This window comes from Pempheris klunzingeri, chromosome 22 (genome assembly GCF_042242105.1).
Source record: "Pempheris klunzingeri isolate RE-2024b chromosome 22, fPemKlu1.hap1, whole genome shotgun sequence".
NCBI classification, from domain to species: Eukaryota; Metazoa; Chordata; class Actinopteri; order Acropomatiformes; family Pempheridae; genus Pempheris; species Pempheris klunzingeri.
In genome coordinates this window covers 19437699-19460100 of record NC_092033.1, presented here as the reverse complement: position 1 = coordinate 19460100, position 22402 = coordinate 19437699, and the positions used below count along the sequence as shown (strand labels likewise).

The 22402-nt window shown below is 45.1% G+C and overlaps 1 protein-coding gene across 4 annotated transcripts in view; it reads left to right on the top strand.

The window, feature by feature from the left end:
- Positions 1 to 17123, top strand: part of osbpl8 (oxysterol binding protein-like 8) — a 77015-nt gene extending 59892 nt beyond the window's left edge. For 2 of the 4 annotated variants that reach the window (XR_011585896.1, XR_011585898.1), the window contains 20 exons: positions 786 to 866; positions 1273 to 1374; positions 1703 to 1906; positions 3624 to 3708; positions 5184 to 5349; positions 5477 to 5702; positions 6586 to 6770; positions 7395 to 7476; positions 7583 to 7681; positions 7919 to 8015; positions 8198 to 8296; positions 8455 to 8552; positions 9599 to 9688; positions 10078 to 10214; positions 10326 to 10511; positions 11656 to 11809; positions 13269 to 13371; positions 13669 to 13774; positions 13857 to 15719; positions 15763 to 17123. Coding sequence is in view for 1 of the 4 variants with exons in the window: in XM_070853587.1 (XP_070709688.1) it covers positions 786 to 866; positions 1273 to 1374; positions 1703 to 1906; positions 3624 to 3708; positions 5184 to 5349; positions 5477 to 5702; positions 6586 to 6770; positions 7395 to 7476; positions 7583 to 7681; positions 7919 to 8015; positions 8198 to 8296; positions 8455 to 8552; positions 9599 to 9688; positions 10078 to 10214; positions 10326 to 10511; positions 11656 to 11809; positions 13269 to 13371; positions 13669 to 13774; positions 13857 to 13986 (2430 nt within the window). In the remaining 3 variants the exon portion in view is untranslated. Of the gene's footprint in view, positions 1 to 785; positions 867 to 1272; positions 1375 to 1702; positions 1907 to 3623; positions 3709 to 5183; positions 5350 to 5476; positions 5703 to 6585; positions 6771 to 7394; positions 7477 to 7582; positions 7682 to 7918; positions 8016 to 8197; positions 8297 to 8454; positions 8553 to 9598; positions 9689 to 10077; positions 10215 to 10325; positions 10512 to 11655; positions 11810 to 13268; positions 13372 to 13668; positions 13775 to 13856 lie in introns of all 4 variants that reach the window. The other 2 variants (XR_011585897.1, XM_070853587.1) reach the window with 2 other exon arrangements.
- Positions 17124 to 22402: the final 5279 nt, after the last annotated feature.

Genomic DNA, 22402 nt, shown 5'->3' with positions numbered 1-22402 from the left:
TTGAATTGATTGAGAACATTCATCGTAAAAAAGGCAGAATTGAGCCACATTTCAATCAAACTCCACAAAACAGAAATGCAGTCTCAGCCAAAGGAAACTCTATATGGGTATCAGAATAGAAGAAGGATTTCAAAGAGACGATTGTAGCTTTGGTGCTTGTTATCATGTATGTTCAGGCTTTGTCCAACCCTGCCTTAGGCGTTTAAGGCCTTAAGTAGGCCTGCTTTAGGATTCCTACACATCCCGTCTGTCTCTCCACTTTAAATCGCTCCAATTGGCTTGTAGAGGGAGCTGGCAGAGACACACCCACGCTGGCATTTATAGGCTTCACTCGGCTAACAGAACTAAGTTTGGGCTAAAAAAAGACAAGAAAACAACCACTTCTATGTGATGTTTTCCACTAATGTGGCAACTCTCTGCACAAATATAATGTGCTGTCCTCATTTCAGTAGGCTCTGCTAACTGTATCATTTGTACTAATAGATTTGTCACTAAGAGGGAACACTTTGTAGCCAAGATGACATTTAGTCATTTAGTGGACGACTTTAATGAGAGCAGCTTACACAGAATGCAGCAGTGAAACATGTGGGTGATTAAGTAGGCTACACACAAATCCTCACAGGAAAGCTTTGGATGTAACCATCAGACATGTTTGAGTAGTGTTGTCCCAGGTCAACATGGCAGATGAATGAATCATAGATGTATATTTAATATTTGAAGATATTAACTGTAGTTAATGTCTTCACAGATTAAACTCTCTTTTTCCCTCCCCTGTGCGTTCACAGTCTGAAACAAAGCTGTACAATGGCTCAGACAAGGATGTGTCGGCGTCTGGAGGAAAGCTCACCAAAAAGGAGTCCCTCAAGGTAAGTGAGCTTAAATCAGCTTAAGTCTTACGTATCCTGACATGAGTCTTCAGAATACCCTTATATGGAGAGTGTTACCTTTGGCCTCATCGCTCATGCTTTTCAGGCACGGTCATTGTTAAGTTTGTTGGGTCAGTATGATGAACTTTATTGCTCCTTCATATTGTGCACCAGCGTCACCACAATACAGGACCGGCAGGATACATCACATTAAAGTGGGGGGGTACATTGCAGCAGATAGCTCACTCATCCATTAGAAGCTACCAGGTGTTATTTTCACAGGGACACTGAGGAGTGTAATGCCAGTCTTATTATTTACTGCCAAATATGATGCAGTGAGAAAGCAAGTGTGGAATATTCACAGATGTGTAAATTGTGAAATTGTCTCTCTCTGTGCTCGCTGTAGGTGCAGAAGAAAAACTACAGGGAAGAAAAGAAGAGGGCTACCAAGGAGCTGCTCAGCACCATCACAGATCCCTCTGTCATCGTCATGGCAGACTGGCTAAAGGTGGGAACTGCTCCCCCAATATGCCTCACAGTGCTTTGGTCCACTGCTTACCACCCCCACACATTTGAATCACATATGATTGAGCATGTGACAACTGCTAGAAAAGGTTGAGTTGAGAAAAGGTGGTTCAAATGGAACCCATTTTCAGCCTCTATGCTTCTTTGATGTGAAGGTGAATGACTATTTCCAGCTTGGCTCTTTCCTAAACTCTTTTAGAGCACATCTCTTTTTGCCTGAAGTTCTTCATGTAGCACGAAGCATGTAGCACAGAATGTCATTTTGGTAGGGTAAGGCCTTGGGCTATCTGACATTTCTCTACCTGATCCAGATCCGTGGCACTCTGAAGAGCTGGACCAAGCTGTGGTGTGTTCTGAAACCAGGCGTCCTGCTCATCTATAAAACCCACAAAAACGGCCAGTGGGTGGGAACAGTGCTGCTCAACGCCTGCGAGCTCATTGAGAGGCCCTCCAAGAAGGACGGCTTCTGCTTTAAGCTCTTCCACCCCCTGGAGCAGTCCATCTGGGCCGTCAAGGTTAGGACACAACTGATATGTGATTCACAGCCACCGGTGACTCTCAGGAGTATTATGGAGCATTTAGGCAGAAACACCCTCCAGAAACTGGGATATACAGTATCAGAGATGTTTCAAATGGCAGATATCCAAAGAACATCCAAAAATGTATTCCACAGCTTATTTCTTTCCATTTATTTAATTAGATAGTGACTCCGGGTACAGTAGTGGAGAAAACAAAGAAGTAAAGGTAAAATACATAGAGGGAATGAAAGTGGTCAGAGACAGAAAACTACTCTGAAAAGTAGTTTGACACTATCAAAGAATAGAATTGTCAGCCACTGAACAGAGTAACAAGTGCTAATGCAAAGCTGAAAGGCTCGTAAAGGTTCAAACAGAACAGTAAATGCCAAGAGAAAGTATTCAGCGAAATTTGTCTCTCTGATAAAATATCCTGTCTGTTTTTTAGCACTCTTAATGGTAGCTTTAATAAAGCGTTCTTTATTAACGCTACCATAAAACCATAAGACTCCTCCACCTCCATACACTGTTGGCACTATATTCAGGCTTGGAAAAGTGTGCCCTGATGTCTGATCCAAATGTATATCATGAAGCTACATCAGTGCTTCTCCTACTGCACAGGTAGTCCAATGCCAGCCTTTCCCTTTTGCTACCAGGAGAACGGTAAGATGGACAGAGTACTTTAGAGATGCTTCTGTGAGGCAGGGACAATGAGGAGATACAGCCTGTAGTACAAGGATGATCTCTGTATTCCACCAGATGACACATTTTGTATATTTCGATACAGGGACCCGAGAGGGAAATTAGTCATAGCTGTAATGGCTGCTTAGCTTAGCACTGGTAATGGGGAAACAACTAGCCAAAGACAAGATCCACCCACCAGCACCTCTCCTAGCAGAGCTCAAACATGTTATATCTCTTTTTTTTTTAATACGCACAATAATGAAACATGAGGGTGGCATCAAAAACCCAAATATGTATATTTCCCAGTATGCTGAACTCTTTCTTTGAATCTGCCATAAATTACATCATTTGTCTCCATATTGCAATAGAAAAGTCCCTGACTTGATGGGTGGAAAGCTGCCAAAGGGTTTGTACTGCAGATGGATGGATGTTTTGAATGTGTTGCTCTCCAGAGATGAAGACAAACAGAAAATCAGAGTAAATGGACCATCCTTTGTCCTCTTCACTTAAAGCAAATAGTTAAACAGATGTGGATGTTAAATGTATAATTAAGAGCTCATCGTGGTCATTTTCATATTTGGCAGTACACATTTTCCATTTGTTCCTGAGTTTTCAGCTCTGTTCAGTCGTCCACTCCAGCTGTGATTTGGTATTCATCAGTGGCCTCCCTCCACAAGTGTTTTCCCTTTTGTTTGCCAAGTGAACAGGCTTGAATCACAATTAGTGGTTTATGTTTTAGGTTACAGCGCTCCTGCTCTCCCCACCGTCCAGTACACTGTTGAAATAAGCACTTCACTCTGTCAGCGTCTGTCCGCTCTCATAGCTCGTTTGCATAATGATTTAGTCGAGAGTCCAGATTTCCTCTATTCACATAAGTGATTACAAACTGTAAAAATGAGCACAAACTGGGTGAAAGCAGCTCATAAAAGAGACAAAGATCAAAATGACTGATGGCCCAAAGTAACACCTAGCTGCCCCCCCGACACCGAATCTGACGTGTAACATGGATTTCTTCCCTTCTTGTTGTCCTCAGGGTCCTAAAGGAGAAGCAGTGGGCTCCATCACTCAGCCATTACCCAGCAGCCACCTCATCTTCCGTGCTGCCTCTGAGTCTGATGGTAAGAGATAAATTCACAACATTATTGTTATCGGCTTCATAAATGACACCAGCACTGGTCCAACACGACAGTTACAGTGAGCCGCTGCAGGGACCAGACTGGAGGGGGGGTGGAGCCAAAGTAGACTAGATATGAGTGCTCTGATGTTGGCATGGTCAACTTGTGAACTGGTATCTTTTTTCAGTAACATTTAAGTATTATTATATCGTATCTGTATTAGTTTGTCCAGTGACAGCTGATAGTCGTCACTTCATACAGGGGTGGCAGACGTGATTTTTTGGACACAAACGGATTAACTGAGTAGATTTTGGAGGTCAAAGGTCAAGATCACAAAACATTTTTTCGGCCATAAGTGAAGAATTCATACGCTAACATTTCACACACATCTAATGGGAGGAAATGATGAAGTGATGACGTTTTTATATCCAAAAGGTCAACTGTCGAATTCTGGGACATCATAATGTTCTGCAGAGGCACTTCTCTGGCTGTTATTCGTCACTCAGGAACAGAGAGGAGATTGTAACCATATTTTCACATTTGGTCAGACTTAGTGAATTAGGGACGCTGATCTTGGGTCTGGACAGACATGAATGTAAAGTGCAACATGACTGGTTGGTGGAGGCTCACAGCCGTGAGGCAGTAATTCTGCCTGTTTATTTATTGTGCCTCTTTGAGCAGCTGGCTCATTTGAGAACAGCTGGTAAAATCAACTACAGAGGATTCATTGGCCGTGGCCACAGCCCATTTTGCTCTGTGTCTCTGTCCATGGTGCTGAAGTACCAATCCAGTCTCTCCATCTCCAGTCTCTATCCGTGGTGCTGAAAAAGTCAGCGTCCAAAATCACTTTGCTATTTTCTTCTCTAATGCACAATATTCACTTGCAGAACACCTCCATTGAATTTCAGCATATAAATTAGAATTGTAAGTGTTTTATGCAAAATTTATAGACCTAAAATTTCTCATCTCATCTCAAAAACTGAGTCCAGGCAAGTTTTCTCAGGCAGGAAGCATGCTTATACTTCTGAATAATAATCTTAATGGCTCCTACTGGAATGGCACCAGGTGTGACTGTGAGTACAAGAAACAAAATGACTTTGAAAAAGCACTAAAACATAATGCACTTTTTGCTCAGTATTTACAGAAGGATAATGAGCGAACAGCGCTGCATGAAAATATGCTGCTGTCCTCAGTAAAGTATAGCACGAGCGTGTTTTCCTGATCAGCCTGCTGCCCTTTTGCTCTGCCTTTTCAAGGCTGGAATGTTGCTCTGTTGCTGTCTGTGTAAAACAGGCGAGGACAGAACAGAGGAAGCTGTTGTGTTACATGTCGGACATGTCGTGCCTCTCTAGGTTCTGGAAGGCCGGCATGCTATTGAAAATCCCATTTGCTTCAGTGTAAAAAACAAAGCTGTCTTTATGATGAGTCTTCTTTACAGCAAGATCTCTGTGTAAAAAGGGCTTAAATGTCTTTCTCAGGTCGATGCTGGATGGACGCCTTGGAGCTGGCCCTGAAGTGCTCTAGTCTGCTGAAGAGGACCATGATCCGCGAGGGGAAAGAGGACATGAGCACAGTAGCGACTGGCGGCGAACACTCCATTAATTTCTACAGCCTCCTCCGAGCCCACAACATCCATGGTTTCCAGTGAGTTGGAAGGGAAACCCCAGCGACTGCTATATTATTCCCCTGAAAGTTTGAAGCCACCAGCTCTTTTTCATATGTGACTGTATTTGCTGTAAACGTCTTACCACCCAATCCGCCTTTCCTCTAGGTTCAATGACAGTGACCATTTGAAAGACCCAGACCTGTACTCTGACAAGTCAGACAGGGAAGGTGAACAGGACCACGAGGAGTCAGACCCAGAGGGCCTGGAGAAGAGCGAGGAGAGCGACAGCGACACGTCAGAGCGCCAAGATGACTCCTACATAGACCTGGACCCCAACGAACATCTGCGTGAAACCCCGTACCTGGAACAGTCCCATGAGGAACTTGGAGAGGTCTGTGACAGCGTGTGATTCCACTGTTTCCGTACACAGTTTATAGTAACAAAAGATTAAATAGATCAGGTGTGATTGAGGCATTACACCATATTCTCAAAGCAACCATTTTAATTTTTAGCTTGAATTCAAAGTGAACGTTTTTTGTTATAAACTGGCAGCTGAGAACGACCACCAAACGGGCTGCTCAGACATTATATCGCTCTCTGCACACACACCAGACTACATTCACAAAAACAGGGATTTTAAATGGTAGTTGCTGGTCTTGATAGCTTAGTTAGTTTGTGTTATTGTGTGACTTTTGTGTTTTAAAGGGTTCGCTCTGATCCACACACATTAATACATACAAATAGCCAGCAGTAGACCAGCATCTCCTATGTAAAATCCCTGTTTTAGTGAATGTAGTCTGGTGTGTGTGCAGAGAGTGATAGAACGGCTGTTTGTGGTTAAACCAAAAGGATCTTCCAGGTCTCTCTCTGTAGGGATCCTTTCCATGATGCTGTCACACACTTAGAATAACACTCTGAGCCTGCCAGTGGATCAAACAAGCTAGGTCCAGGTCCAAGAGTAGGTCCACTCTACTGTGATCAGGTGCAGTTGTCCCAAAGGATCACGTTGCAGCCATTGCAGCCTGTTTGGTGGCTGCTGGCTGAGGTCTAAAAGCTTTTGTACCTACCAGGCATTTCAATCCCACTTTATGTGAAAATTAGAACCCAGGTTTAAAGATACCGGAGTTATCCTTTATGTGGAAACTGATGCGAGAATGTGAATGTTTCTGAGATTCTGTGAACATCTTTTTTTCATATGTTTGAGTCATCTGCAGTATTATTGCAGGCTGGATGTAGGAAAAATGCATCACTTGTCTACTCCATGTGTTCTCCAGGCTGGTGAGGCTGCCCAGACAGAGACGGTATCAGAGGAGAATAAGTCTCTGATCTGGACTCTGCTGAAGCAGGTGCGGCCTGGCATGGATCTGTCCAAGGTGGTGCTGCCCACCTTCATCCTGGAGCCAAGGTCCTTTCTGGACAAACTCTCTGACTACTACTACCATGCAGACTTCCTGTCAGAGTAAGCCCTTCCCATCGCCTGTTTGCCCTTAGGCTTTTTAAAGGAATAGTTTGACAGATGGAAAACACACATCTGTACTTTCTTGCCAAGAGTTAGATGAGAACGTCAATACCAATCAAATATTTATGTGATAAAAAGCCAAAGCCAGCAGGTTACTAGCTCAGTGTTGCATAGACTTGAAACTGGGGGAAAACATTTGTACCTGTGTTCACTCAAAGAAATCTGCCTTCCAGCTCGGATGATTGTTTATGATTTTCCTTCCTTTTTCTTCTTGAGCAATGAAATATTCAGCTCTTTGCCCCGTTTCCCCTGTGTTTATTTTGTATTTAACAGCAGGATCCATAAGTGGATCCAGTGGATCGTTGTGCTTACAATCTGCCTTCATAGTTGAAGTTTAGTGACTGGCTGTTGTAAAAAATACGACATGGACACATTGATTGAATGTGTGTTACTGTGAGAAGAAAGCAAAACATACTCAGAGTGTTTTCTCTCACTGCGAAGAAGTTCTCTAGGTACTTATGGGCTCAATGAGAAGTAGAGAAAAGCTGGCACAGATGATCTAAAGAGTTTTCTAATAGCAGTGTTGTATCGAGGAGCACCAGTCTGAGTTTGTTTCATTCTCAGGGCTGCCATCGAAGAGAACGCCTACAACCGGATGAAGAAGGTGGTGAAGTGGTACATCTCTGGATTTTACAAAAAGCCAAAGGTCAGGAGTTTAAAGGTGTTCATATGACAGTGCTGTTGCTGAGCTTTGTAGAGTATACTTTCTTCATCTATTGTAATAAACGTATATGTTGGTTTTTAATCCCCAGGGGTTGAAGAAGCCCTACAACCCCATTATTGGAGAGACGTACCGCTGCATGTGGCTCCACCAAAAGACCAACAGCAAGACGTTCTACATCGCAGAGCAGGTGAGAGCCGCTCCACTGCTAACACCACTAACTCCTAGCAATCTGATGTGTGTAGAGCTCATTCCACCTGTACCAGATAGCTCCCAGAAAGCAGCTGCTTGGGGCCACTGGATCATTGGGTACATCTGTGGCTGATGGTCCTCTTGTTGACCTATTTAAAGTCACCCAAATAAGTTCCCTTCTGTTTTCTCCTGAGCAGAACTCAAGCTGACTGCATCAGTGTGTGCTTTTCTTCAGGTATCCCATCATCCTCCAGTGTCAGCCTTCTACGTCAGCAACAGGAAGGACGGATTCTGTCTCAGTGGCAGCATCCTCGCCAAGTCCAAGTTCTATGGTACTCAGTCACTCAGTCACTCACACACACACACACACACACACATACACACACACTTCGTGTCACCCACAGGCACCTTAAATGCTCATGGAAAGGATGCCAATGTTTACTGCGTTGTGGATTTATTCCTTCTTTGATGCTCGAGCACATCTGTTGACTAACTGCTGCTGTGTTCATTTCAGGAAACTCCCTGTCGGCCATATTAGACGGGGAGGCTCGGCTCACTTTTCTCAACCGAGGGGAGGACTATGTGATGAACATGCCCTACGCTCACTGTAAAGGTCAGAGTGCTCTTTGTCACACCCTGATCTCACTGTAAACTGTGGGCTCAGTGCGCTCTGCCGTAACATGGTTCGCTGCAAGTCCCATCCCCTGTGTGAGACCTCAGAGACTCTCTGAGCCATTTACCTTCGCTGACTGACACCTTTCTATCCCATAGGCATCCTCTATGGTACCATGACCCTGGAGCTGGGGGGTCAGATCACCATTGCTTGTGAGAAAACAGGCTACAGTGCTCAGCTTGAGTTCAAACTGAAGGTATGGTGTGTTTGTCCTTTAAAGCAGAGGTACCTGCTGTATGTGAGAGTGGTAGATCATTTGAGGCCTGTGCTGGCAGAGGAGCACAGTAGAGCTGTTCTTCTTTATAGACACAGTACATGGAACAGTCTTCTTTTAAAAACAGTTTCTCACGGGACTTTTCTGGATGTCTCACTCTCCCACACCACCACCACCATTCCACTCCCTCCCCCCCACCACCACCACCATTCCACTCCCCCCCCCACCACCACCACCATTCCACTCCCCCCCCCCCCACCCCCCCCCCCCCACCACCACCACCACCACCACCACCACCACCACCCCCCGAAAAACCGCCCCGTCCTCCAAACCATGATTCACACCATCATCTGCACTATCCTCGTGACCTAGCGACAGGTACATGTCAGGGACGGCAAATAAATACATTTCTGTTTAAGCTGAAATGATGATGGCTGACTGGCTGTTTGTCTGTTTGTCTGAGCGTGCAGTGGTGTGTTTACTGCACACAGACTGTGCTCAGGAGTGAGTACTAGCACAGGCGGCTCACCTATTTCTACTATTAAGTCGAAGTTCTTTCATTAACTACATTTAATTGGAATTGGATGGTGGTTTCTGATTTAATTGTTTGTTGTTAAATTTGTCTTTTGAATTGAAATATTTAGCCGTGAATCCTAAACTCCATGACTTGTTTGTGTCTCTTGTGTTCGAACGGCAGGTTGTGCTGAACCAAACAAACCAAACCAACTATACTATTTTAATACAGACTGTTTTCCACAGTAATTGCAGCAAGTAAACTGTATGTGTTCGTGTATCTGTCCCTCCTTACCCCTTCCTTACACCCCCCACGTCCTCTTTCCTCTCCCATCCCTCCCATCCCATCCCTTCTACACCTTTCTTTGGTTTTTGCTTCCTGCCCTATCTACCTCGTCCCTTTCCTGCTCATTCCTTTTGCCCTACCTTTACCATTCCTTCCCTATCCTATCCTCACCTCCTTCCTCACCCTCTGCCTCCCCCTGGTCCTACTTTGTCTCCCCTCCTTCCTGCAGCCATTCCTGGGCAGCAGTGACAGCGTCAATCAGGTCTCTGGAAAGATCAAGCTGGGAAAGGAGGTGTTGGCTACGCTTGAAGGACACTGGGTAAGACACACTATTCACACAGTCTCCTGATGACTGCGTGCTGTTGTAATACACACCACATATAGGGTTCAGTCCATGCCTGGCCCCTTTTCTGATCTGCAAATCTACATTAGTTCATATTCTAAAAGACCTGACATTTGACTTTCTCATTTTCCACAATAAATTGTGTTTGTTTCATGTGCTGTAAAGGTGTTTCACAGCACATCCTCTGCTGATGTTAAAACGCCTCCTATAGATTCAGAAAATGATGGAGTTGTGTCTCTGACGCTGTGACGTATCAGGCTTCTGAACTAAATAAGTGCCAAATACAGATAGCAGCTGCACTGTGCTCTAGTTTGTATCGCTGTCTTTAGAGAACTCAGGAGAGCGCTCTGACTTTCCCCTTGCAGGACAGTGAGATCTTCATCAACGACAAGAAGACGGGCACGGTGGACACTTTCTGGAACCCAACACAGGAGCTGAGGCAGAGCCGACTGACCCGCTGCACCGTCCCACCCGAGGAGCAGGGAGATCTGGAATCAGAAAGGTGGAGTATCAGCAGATCTGGTATTTGCTATACTGGCTCGTTGGCGTTAACTTATAAAAGCTTTTATCGTTCCAATACAGCTTTTGACCTTGTTCTCTCTCAATCCGTCAGACTGTGGCAGCACGTGACCCGGGCCATCAACAACAAGGACCAGACCGAGGCCACCAATGAGAAGTTCATACTGGAGGAAGCTCAGAGGAAGTCTGCCCGCGAACGGAAGGCCAAATGTGAGGAGTGGATCCCGGCCCTGTTCGAGCAGGACCCTGTCACCGGAGAGTGGCATTACAGATATGCCGAGTGAGTGACTCCTGTGCTGCCGTGAGCTCCTGTAGTCTGAAATCAGATGAGAGTGGAGTGACAGGCAGCAAGGTGGAGGCTGCTTCATGTCTGCTGCCTGCAACACACACAAGTCTGTGAGCGTCATTGCAGGAGAAACCATGATTATGAAGAATGTAGTAACACCTCAGTGCTACAGCCACGACATCATCAGCACTGAAGGAGAACGCATACAGCACAGCCTGACTGACTGCACTGATGTATGGTTTAAAGACTCTGACGATCAGCTGTCACCCTTTTTGAACTTAAATGTAGTTAGTAAAGAACGGTGATCAGCGGGTTCGTTTACAGGGTAAAAATCAGCTCGTCTCTGGTGGACAAACCATCTCATAGATACACGTGCCGCACTTTGTTGCTGCTTATTGGTGAAGAAATGTGTCAATGCAAATTGTGTGTTATGTTAATATTGGCAAATAATATCAGTCTGCCTGTTCATTGGTCGGTCGACGCTTACAAGTAGGAAACAAACAAACACTCAACAAAAAAGACAATCATCTATTGGGCATCCACATGTTTTTTTCATTTGCATTTATAATGCAGTGAACAGTGTACAATGTCCTGACATGTATAACGTCAAAAGATCACAGTAACTCAAAGAGACGCTGGTGCGTGCTGATGCTGGCTCTTTGTCAGACCTTTAAAACAAACATTGTGACAAAAGTGTTAAAGTGAGCCTCTCTTTTCAGTCGTGATGCTCTGTTCCCGTCTTATAAGGTCTTATTTAGGTCAAAGCTTTTCCTGTTTACTGCCCCCCTCCTCCTCACTAAGTAGTAGAGAGTGCCATCTAGTGCTGGTTCTCTAGAACTGCAGGGCTGAAGCTGCTCCGTGGGCTCAAGAGACAGCTTTTAGTACGTTGTATTTATATGTAATGAATAATGATGAATCAGTGTCAGCGTCAGTGTATCATCATGAAATAACACGGAGGGATCTTAGTATCTCGACACTACCTTTGTTATCTGTCTACTGTTTACTTCCATTTTTTCCTTTTGTTCTCTTCATGTTTGTCTTTCTGTCTCCTTATCGTCTCCCCCCATGTGAATCTCACTATTTCTCCCTGTGTCTGTCTCCTCACCCTGCCCTCTGTGTCTCTCTGCCCTCTCCCCAGCACGAGGCCATGGGATCCGCTCAACGACCTGATCCAGTTTGAAAAAGACGGCTGTATCCAGACCAAGGTCCGACACCGCACCCCTATGGTACGTTCTGGCAGTCTTATTAGTCTGAGTAACCAGGGGCCGCGGAGGGACAATTGCAAGTGCCAGGTAGGTTGTCCTGATCGAAAACCGCCATTTTAAGCAGCTCGCCGTCTCAGCCACCTTCCACGCAGCACCCGGTGCAGCGTCTTCATTGTCGCTTCTTCTCTGTGTCGTCGTCACTGTGCTGCCATCGCCGTTATCGCCTCCGCTCCTTTTTCGTTTTTCTCTGTCTCTGTTTTTTCTTTTCCTGTCCTGCTGTTCTCTCTGTACATGGATAACCAGGTGTTCTCCGCCCTTTTCCTGCCTTGATGGGAGGAAAAGCGTCATTTAACATGGGGGACTGCACTGGGAAGTGCTTCTTTTGACTTATTTTTTCTTGTATTGTGATAAAGATGAAGTAGAATTAGCTGAGACAAGCTAGTCTCTTATAACTTAGCTATAAAGTTTAATAACAATATCACTTCTACACAGTGCTTTCAGCTGCTACTTGATTGAGTCTGCTTGAAGGAAACTGCACTCCCTTTACTGTCATTTATTCACACCTTGTAGAAACAATCTTGTAAAATCATGTTGTTTATCTCAGGAGGCACTGTTTTTATCTGTTTCTAGTCTTAATCTGAACAGTGACAATAGAGGTAGCGCTATAGCTGCAAATTAAGTTTACAAAGTGAAATGTAATGAAATGATACGAAACACTCAAAAGAGTTTCAGTGGTTTCCTTCAAGGACTGCAGTGAGGAACATTTTTTCTTGTACTTGTTTAGTTTTCTCCCATCCAAAGTCTGAAAGAGAGAACAGCCCAATGCATCACACCAACGTCCGTCCTCCGCCTGTTTGCTGCAGGGTGTCCGCCACGCCTTCCTCAGCCGTCCTCATCTTCATGTTGTTTGTTGCCATGTTGTGTTTGCTCACCATGTCTCAACCTCACTGAGCTGCTCTTTGTTGTGTGTGTGTGTGTGTGTGTGTGTGTGTGTGTGTGTGTGTGTGTGTGTGTGTGTGTGTGTGTGTGTGTGTGTGTGTGTGTGTGTGTGTGTGTGTGTGTGTGTGTGTGTGTGTGTGTGTGTGTGTGTGTGTGTGTGTGTGTGTGTGTGTGCAGCCACCTGCCAAGTGCCCAGGCTAGTGTCTGATGGCTGTCTTTGGTTAGTTTATCAGAATGTGTCACTATCCACACTTGTGGTTTAACATTTGAAAGTAAATGAAGTGTTACAATATGGCCTCCAGATCCCTCCAGATAAATCATTTTACCGCCCCAGCTCTTGGCAGGTTTGGTTAGTTTTGGGCGCTGGTTGTGTGTCATTGCTTTAAACAGATGTGGCTGACTGATGAGCTAGCATGCCTTGCACACTAACACCATTTTGTTGGATTGATGTCTAGAAAAACATTCTGTTCAACTGCTGTTTTGTATTTCCACAGTTTGTTCCCAGAGACGTGTTTGTAGTTGCTCTCTTTGGTTGTGGCCTGTATGTGGTTTGACCTGCTTCTCTGTGTGTGTGTTTGCGTGTGCTCATCTGTGCATGTGTGTTTAGGTGACGGTGCCAAAGAGGAAACACAAGAGCGACAAGCCCAAGAGCCCAGAGAGCGGCTGCTCTTCCCCCGAACCTGACCACCAAGACTCGTCAGGCAGCGAACGTGAGTCACAGTCACCCACATACACACACACACACACACACACACACACACACACACACACACACACACACACACACACACACACACTACTGTGTGTAAATATCACCATGGGCATGCTGTGGAAACAGCTAAGAATCTTTTCAACCAAATGTAGCCCTGTCTGAAGCTAGTGGTCTGAATCTGACCAAATGAGGGCCTAAGAATGTGTTTCTCTGCGTCCTTTCTGGTTCTCAGAAGGACTTAAAAAGTCTGAAGCTTAACTTGGTGAACACAGATGAAACACACACTTTGTTACAGGACACAAAAGCAAGCATAACAGTCGGCTGAGGAAAAAAGGAGCAGACCTCAGTGAACTTCAAAGTGCCATTGAATCTATAAAGCAGACGCAGGAGGACATAAACAGGTGAGAATTGGTCACATGGTACCATAAGCGTATAAGATGCCTACCTTTTTAGCCTCTCCACATAATTCCCGTGTGTTTGTAGGAGCATCAGCGTGCTGCGCAGTCGAGCGGCAGGCCGGGCGGAGGGCGGCTCTTTCCTCCAGCAGCGAGACTGTGTCATCATCGTTTTCCTCATCCTCCTTCAGGTCCTGATCAACTACGTCTTCAAGTAGCAGCCATACCACAGAGAGTGATGCCCTCACACACACACACACACACACACACACACTGTCAGAACATTCGGCGTCACAGAGGAGGACTTAAAGCCGTGAACTTTGACCCGTCTCAAGAAGTGACTGCAGCGGTCCCCTCCAACTCTCCTCTCCTCTGTCTATATTGAATCCTGCCACAAACGTCCAGAAAAGAGAGACTTCTGTAAAAGTCGTGTTTGTTTCGAACCAGTCCATTCCAAAACTCTGAGATCCACAGATTTCAAAGAGGAGCAGCGATGAGGAGAGATTGTTGGTCAGGTGTTGGTGTGATGAGACGTCGACTGCCACTCCGGAGCTTACTGAAGACAGCAGCCATTTTTTAGCTGTGAAGCTTCTCTGTTGATTCACATTTCACCTCAAACGACGGGGAACCTTTTACCACGGAGAAGCGTACCACAACTCAGATGGTAACACAGATAAAAAAAACAAACAAAAACTTTAATTTTAATGTGTTTTTTACTGTTTTGTTTCTTTGCTTGGTGTGTCCTTTATGAATAGAGGTCTGCTTGGAACAAAAAGTGGTGATAAGGGAGAGAAAAACGTGGTCCAATCTATGTGACTTTTATTTTTTTATTATCAGATAGTTTCATATCAGCTTGTGGAAATGGACCAGGAAGACAAAAACACAAGATGTGTCAGAAGGAATAGAAGCTATAATTTCTGCTGCATAATAATCGTTTGAATACAAAGTCGATATTTCAACAAGTCACATGTCCTTGTGTACTGTAGGTAGCGTGTACAGCCAGAGGAGTGTGTGCTGACGATGTTAGACCTATGTGCAGTATTTTGTCTTGAGGCACAAATGCACTGGAAACAGCCGATGTTGGTCTGCACTCAAGTGGACAAGGAGAACGGAGGAGGTTTGAAGCATCAACAGAGGCCTAGTAGGAGCTTCAGTGAGCCCTGCCCTGCAGTCATGTTTTTAGTCAAAGTCAGCAAAGATGTGTGGTGGCTGATTTAGTGGGAAAACTGAGATTCACTCATTTGCTTCCTTACAGAGAGCTCCATGTGAAGGCTGATGGCACTCATGTTGCTCAGCTGGCTTGGCTGTTAATCAAGTTGTGCAACTACACAATATAAACACTGTATAGACATAACTGATCTAAAGAATTGCTCTCCATATATGAAAAAAGACTCAAGACCAAGTAGTGGAAGAGAAAACCCTGAACACTCGGCACAGCTGTGGACTGCAGCGCCATCGTTGCAAAGTCAGAGCATCAGTCATTGCTTCCAGTGCTTTTGAGCCTCAGATGTTCACTAGGAAAACTAGAATAGACACTTTAGTATGCTACTAGTGGCAGGAGGAGATAGACTTTTTCTAATTACTACTATCACCATAGAAATCCATTCCAAATGTACGCAAGTACCAGCCAAACTCAGTGCATAGAGTAGGGGTCGAGCCCGTTCGCTGGGGAAATATCCAACGGGCCGACTTGTTCCGTGACATTTCAACACTGAGGCTCGCAGTACAGGCTCTCCCGCACTCTGTGCACAAGCCAGTCTTTTCAGCCTTGTGTGTCTGTGTGTCCGCTGCTCTGTAGACACACATGGACATGAAGAAACCCAACAGATTAGTGGGGTACATCATAGGAGTCCCACCAGACACTTACCCAGACTGCCTGAAGAAGCTGCTGTTGTTCAGCAGAACTAAAGAGCTCTGTTGCCTTCCTCCTTGGTTGAATATTAAGGTCAGAGTTGAGGAGTAACCGGCCAGCATCATACCCTGAAAATGTACAGGCCTGTGAGGACTATGACTTCTAAGGACTGGCTGAGTTGGGGCCTGTGTTTGTTCCCAGTGTGAACCAAGGATGAGGGCAGCAGTCAGAACCTTCCCTGACCTTTTTACCAGCCACTCTGTCTGGACCTGCTCCTATGATGCAACTCAGTAAATGCTAATTGAGACAATTCGAACAGATCCAAACCTCTTATGGACCATCTCTGAACATTGATTTGTGTATCTCTTCGCCTGTCATGATGTTAGCCTTGTCGACGTTTACATATGTGATTGCCTCCGCTGTCAGCAGACTGTTGAGCGATGAAACCTTTGGAATGCTAACACAGGTAGAAAGAAAGACTGGTAGCATGGGCGGGAGCCAGCTGTACCCCTGTAAGTTACCCGGCTGGCCCGTGTGTATCTGTACGTGGATCTTTGTGTTTCCTCATTGCCTCGATCGCTCATCTTAAATAGAGAATCCAGATGTTAGAATGTGGAGAAATAAGTACATACCAGTGCCTTCTAGAGTTGGACTGGGGAGGGGATGGATAGGGGGTTCAGCACAGGTGGTAGAAAGTCGGCAGGGATGTGGGGGGGGTAGGTGTAGAGCGTGTAAACGTAGCCAGAGTCCAAGTCTCAAAGGTGAACTGATAACGACAGGAATGATCTGAAAGAAAAGCCGGCGCCCTGGCGGGGGCTGTAGTGTTTTTGAGTGGACGTGCCATACGAAGCCTTAGAAGTGAGTGGGACTCCACAGCTCGCCACCCCACCCAGCTCCTGCCTTCCCTCCTGAAGCGTCGCCATAGTAACTCACCCCTCAGTTTCCAGATGCTGATTCCTGCCACAGGAGGGAGGGAGAGAGACCGTTCCTCCCCACTGTCGTCCGTGTCCCTCTCTCGCTCTCTCACACACCAAATTCAGAGGAAAAATGATCGTCTCTGCTGTCTGTTGTTGCTGTATCTGTAAAATAAGACATTTTATTTATTCCTCTTTTGTATGTGGGTTTGTGTTCACTTTCTCTGCTTGTAGCGTTCGCTCACTCTCCTCTCCTCTCCTATTCTCTTCTCTTTTCTCTCCTCTTCTCTTTTCTCTTCTCTTCTCTTGTTTTTCAATGCTGATTTTAAAATGACACGTTTGTTTTTTCACTCCTCGTCACTTGACATCGCACACAAGCGACTGTCCTCAACTTGTGCACACTGTCAATGTCAACTGCCCCCCCAATATCCCCCCTTCGCCCCCCCCTCCCACACACCACACACACACACACACACCCTTTTTCCTATCTGAGTACCTAAATATATTTTAGTGTATCTCCATGGCAACTATAACTTCCTGGAAGTTCATGGTCACATGTAACATAACAGAATAAAAACAAATGACAACCGTTGGTCTTCTGTCCTTGTTTGGTGTGAACACACACGTGAGGGCCGCTGGCTGTCATCACTGATTCCATCATGTGTCCGTTGAGTGTGTAGTTTTGTAACTACCAAGAGATACAGCATTAATCAAATCATCATTTAAATCACTAAAACTATACGTGGCATCAAAACAAGGGCTCATGGAAACAGGTTACTTTGGACTGGAGAAAAGAATCTAAATAGCAATAATGGATTTAAAGAGCCCTGACACATGGAGGCACAGACAGAGGAATGGGGAATCCATTTAAACATTTGGAATTGTTGCCGTCTTATCAAATAAACAAGTCCATCTCTTTCCAGATCAAGTTAGACATCTGAATGTCAGACTCCATCCAACAGTCCTTGTAGCATGCATGGTGCCATGCTCTTAAAGCTGTGCTATGTTAGTAATGTGCTTCTGGAACAATCCAGCACATAATAGCAGGGTGTGAGATGAAGGCAGGAACAGTGTGGGGGACACCATAGTTGAGAAGGACCGAGCTAAGATCCTGTAGGACTTCCAGATCCAGACTAAAATGAAACTCTGTGTATGTTGGCCCCATTCATTTGTTTTGGTCCTTAATGGGTACAATTTAATCCTATTTAATGAATGTTCATCACCAGCACAGTTACATCAAGTGACAAAATCACCAAAAGTCCATATTTGCTAAATTCTCCAAAACATTTGACTCACTGTAGCACTGATGAGCCCCCACCAGAGGGACGCACAGTCCTCCACCTTATCACCTGTTCACGAGGGCACATCAGACCTGTCAATGTGATTTCCTGAAGTCCACACACACACACACACACCTCCATCCAGCTGTGACCCTGCATGTCAGATTCACACTGCTCTACTGATCTGACACCTGGTAGCCTGGAGGTCACTGCTTCATCTTCAGGTCCATGGATCAGCCCTGCAGCAGCCGCTCAAGTGCCTTTGAGCAAAGCACCTGATTGATTGGCAGTTATTAGTGAGGATTAGAATATCAATAAAGTTCACGCACACTAACAGTTCTTCAAAAATTATAAAAACATTCAACTTATAAAACAAAGGAAACTTACAGGTTTTCCTGAGAACAGATCAACTTCTGAAATCCTCATAGTGATGTCCTGGCGAGCTGGAGACACCCCCGCCCACTCGGACAGTTTTCTGGATGCAGCAGCTGAGTGTCCCCAGCGTCATTTCCTCAGCCAAGGACGGTGACTAAGGTTAATAGAGCAGAACAGACCTTCCTGTCCATCTCAGATAACAACAAAACATCTGATATCACCCCCACTCTGTCCCTTCTCCACTTTGCTCTGCTGCTTGGCATCAACACCCTGCTGCTGCTAACTGCTGCGGCCGGGGGGGGGACAGAGAGAATCAAAGAAGGAAGGAAAGAAAGAAAGGAGGGAGAGAGGGTATGTGAAAGATGGAGAGGAAGATGAAGGTGTTCCCATTCAGCCAGTTCCAATCATTTTCCTCAATTGAAAAACATATTTTTTAATTGAAGATGCAAAAACCTTTTCAGACCTGAGCTGCTCTCCAGAGCGTCACTCCAGCATTCATAAAGCTCTCAGATAATTCTACACTTAAAGCTGCTTCTATTCGTGCCTCTTGCAGACGCTCACTGAAGGTTTACCCTCTAATGAAACCAGCTGCATTTTATCTGCACTGCAGAGGTAAAGACCAGTCTTGTAAATCATGTCCCAATTTATGAACCCACAAACACGAGTCCTTCACAAGACTTTAAGGCAAAACCCAGTCGTCACCTCCTTCATAACCCCCCTCCACTAATGAGAGAGAGCAGCCTCTGAGAGATCAAAACTAATGGTGCATTTTAGGTGGATGACATCAGTTAAACCTTTCCAAGATTATCAGCAGGAAACTGGGAGTCATGAAACGGGGTCGCCTGCCCGCCCTTTGGTGCTGGAAAGCTAATGTACAGATCATTTATCAGAGCTGTTCTGGTGAAAACAGCGGCCTGCTGATGCTCCCTGAGAAATGGAAATGTGTCCTGCATCACTCTGCCGCGGTTTGTTTGGCAGGAATGACGCCTGAATAATATCCCACATACTCCACGGCTTCAAAATCAATAAAGAAATCAATCATTTGACATAAAGTGTTGATTTTAAAATGATTTTATTGTTCCTGCCGTCTGAACTGTGTCCTTAGCAACAGTCAGTTACAGAAATTAGGAAGTAGAATACTATAACTGACCAATCAGGATCAAGTATTTTTCACATCAGTAGCTGGCTGAAGGATTCTGGGGCAGTGGTTGGCATCATTCACTCTTATACAACATTAACAACATTCAAAAGTATTTATTAAAGCCCAGCAAACACATGAAATAAAGCTAAGTGTACCGAACTAAAGAGTGTGTGTGTGTGTGTGTGTGTGTGTGTACAGGAGGAAAGACTGAAGGCCAAATCCAAGATGGCTATGGACAGGGAAGCCATGGCTGTGTTTGGGATGACTAACGCACTGTTCATGTTTGCCTTGAGCTCACTCTTCATACCCAACCACTCCCAGAATGCACTGCTTCTCCTCAGACTGTCCAGTGGCAGTTGTAGCACCACAGTGTGGCTGCTGAGAGGTTGGCTGGATCAAATAATGAAGAGTTATTTATTTATTTATTCCCTTAGAACTGCCTTTTAATACGCATGTCGAGCTGCACGAGGTGATTCCTTTATTACTTCCTGTGTGTCTGAATGTTTTCTCTAAGCATTGATGTCAGAGATCAGAGAGGCTGCTCTCAGTCTCTGGATATTATGGGACGTCAGTCGACTAAAAACTGTGTAAACTTGACAGGACAGAGGAAACAAATAAACGTTAAATAAATGCTCTGATGGAACTCATCAGGATGATGCAGCTTTACTTTAAGTCATCTCACTGTGTGTGTGTGTGTGTGTGTGTGTGAACTTTTGGATGTGGAGAACATTCATCAACATTAGATCCTGACCCATCCCGTCTGCGTGTCTGCACATTTAAATAATCGATCATGTTGAGCTGCTTTGTGTGTGAATGAGCACAGCGTCTCTCTTACTCACTATTAATCAGAATGTTCATTTCTGTGGCCCGACCCACCAGATCGGTCATGTGATGCAGAGAAGGTGGATGGAGCCTTTTTGTGTTTTCTCATCTCTCTGGTTCCTGTGGATCCTGTGGATCCTGGTCCTGCTAATGTGGTTCTCTGCTTCATGAACGCGGATCGTCGGCCACTCGTCATGTTTTCAATAATATCATACTGCTAATTTTTTAGTCACACTCCTGTTGTCAGTGCTATAGTCACTGTTAGTATGTTGGTTGCTGTTTGTGTTCTCTCTCTCTCTCTCTCTCTCTCTCTCTGTCTCTCTCTCTGTCCAACCTCCACCCAACACAGACCCCTACAGAAGCCGTCCACATTGAGCCTGGGTCTGTTCCAGGTTTCTTCCCGTTAAAGGGGAGTTCTTCCTCCACTGTTTCCTAATATAATATCTGATGCTGCTCATGTGGGGATTGTTGAATCCTTAATGTTGAATTCCTGAATCGTTGGGTCTCTCTCTAGTTAAAGAGTTTGGTCTAGACCTGCTCTTTATGGAAAGAGTCTGGAGATAACACTGTTGTGAATTGGCGCTCTATAAATAAAGATTGATTGATTGATTGATTGATATTGCTGAGCATACCTCAGTGTGAACAGTGTTAAATGATCGATGATTACATCATCAATCATTTAGTAGGCAGTATGCGGTCCGTACTGTCTGAGAAGGTGGTGGGTAGTACGGTAGCATGCCATTCCAAACACAGCCCATGTGATTGTTGGGGCAAAAGAAACTACAAGGATAGATGAATCTACAGGCAAGATGGCCGCCACTCAGACCCCCTGGTGTGTGGGTGAGACAAAGCCATGGACCATGTGATGGCTGAGACGCGTGTGTATGTGTGTGTTTAAGGCTAACCAAAGTTGATATGCATGTGTGTGGGGGGGCTAACAGGTTAGAAAGAGGATGTTCTGTGTGGATGTAGACCCTGTGTGAGGCAGAACTAGAAATGTGGCTACACAGTAACCTTCCAACACGTCACCTCAAACTCAGTGAAAAACAGTGAAGCGAATCAAAACCTGAACATCAACCAGGTTAAAGTGCTGCCTCGTCACATACACAGTAATCCTATGCTGTATATGCCCAGTGCAGGTTTGTGTTACCATTCCTTGGAGGGGGGCAGAGAGAGCTGCCCAGTGATACAAGGTCCCTCAACTTTGGTTTCACCTCCTTCATCTGGCACCACTGGAGACGCCTTTGATGGACTCTGGTGGCTCTTCATGGGAGGCTGCCTTCCCATTAGGACGCTCCCAGTCTGATGACTTCTTTCATGTTTTCTTTCGCTACTGTAAAAAATTGCAAAAGCTGAGATGATGGAGAACATTTTCTCATCACTTATCACTGCACATGACCAAAATCAGAATGGGCTTTTCACTTGATTCCATTGTCAACGGGGAAAGCTCAAAGTGCTCATGAGCATGTGGATGTTGATACAATGATAGAATAGTATGTGCAGGAGGGTCACCCAGTTAAACCTACTCAGATGTGCTTTGTGCCCAGGAAGAGATTTGAGCCAGCTGGAGTTTTGCAGTGCTTTTAGGAAACATCTGTGGAGGTGAATGGCCAAACTCTTAAAGCACTGACTGATACAGGAAGAAGACAGGCCCTTGTTCAGCACAGGTATGTTTCACCTCATTCCATCCATGAGACAATACTCCTACATAAAAATGCCTGTTAAATGTTGGTGTCATAGAGAACTTGTAGGTGGTGGCCTAGTAATGATCAGGGTTACAGTCTTGCTGACTAGGGCACAGGCAAAGCAGTCAAGTGAAAGGGAACCAACTCTGAGTGATTTATTATTTGATTATGCTGAAACTGATGCAGGAGCAGCCAAAGAGCACGAGTCCTGCAGCTACAACTGGGCTTCAAGATTCCTGGTAGCTCTACACTACTTCTGCAGAGTAGAATGAAGATGGTTCACTGCTTGCATAATGTCATTCTTTACAAACAGCACGAGTCAGTGAAACAATTTGTGGTTCCCAGATTAGCCAGAGAAACTATTCTGGGCTTGGGCCTCTCTACCCTCTAGGCTGGCCACCTGGGAAGCATAAACTCTTTCAGTCATTGTTTTTATTGGCCTGGTTTATGTAGAGATGTTGGGCTTCCCTACCTCCTTTGTGCTTATGGGGAAGTTCCTCTGGCTTTTCAGTATTAGAAGTGCTTTTTGTCCATGAGGAAAAAGGACCCACCTCTCTGAGAGGTT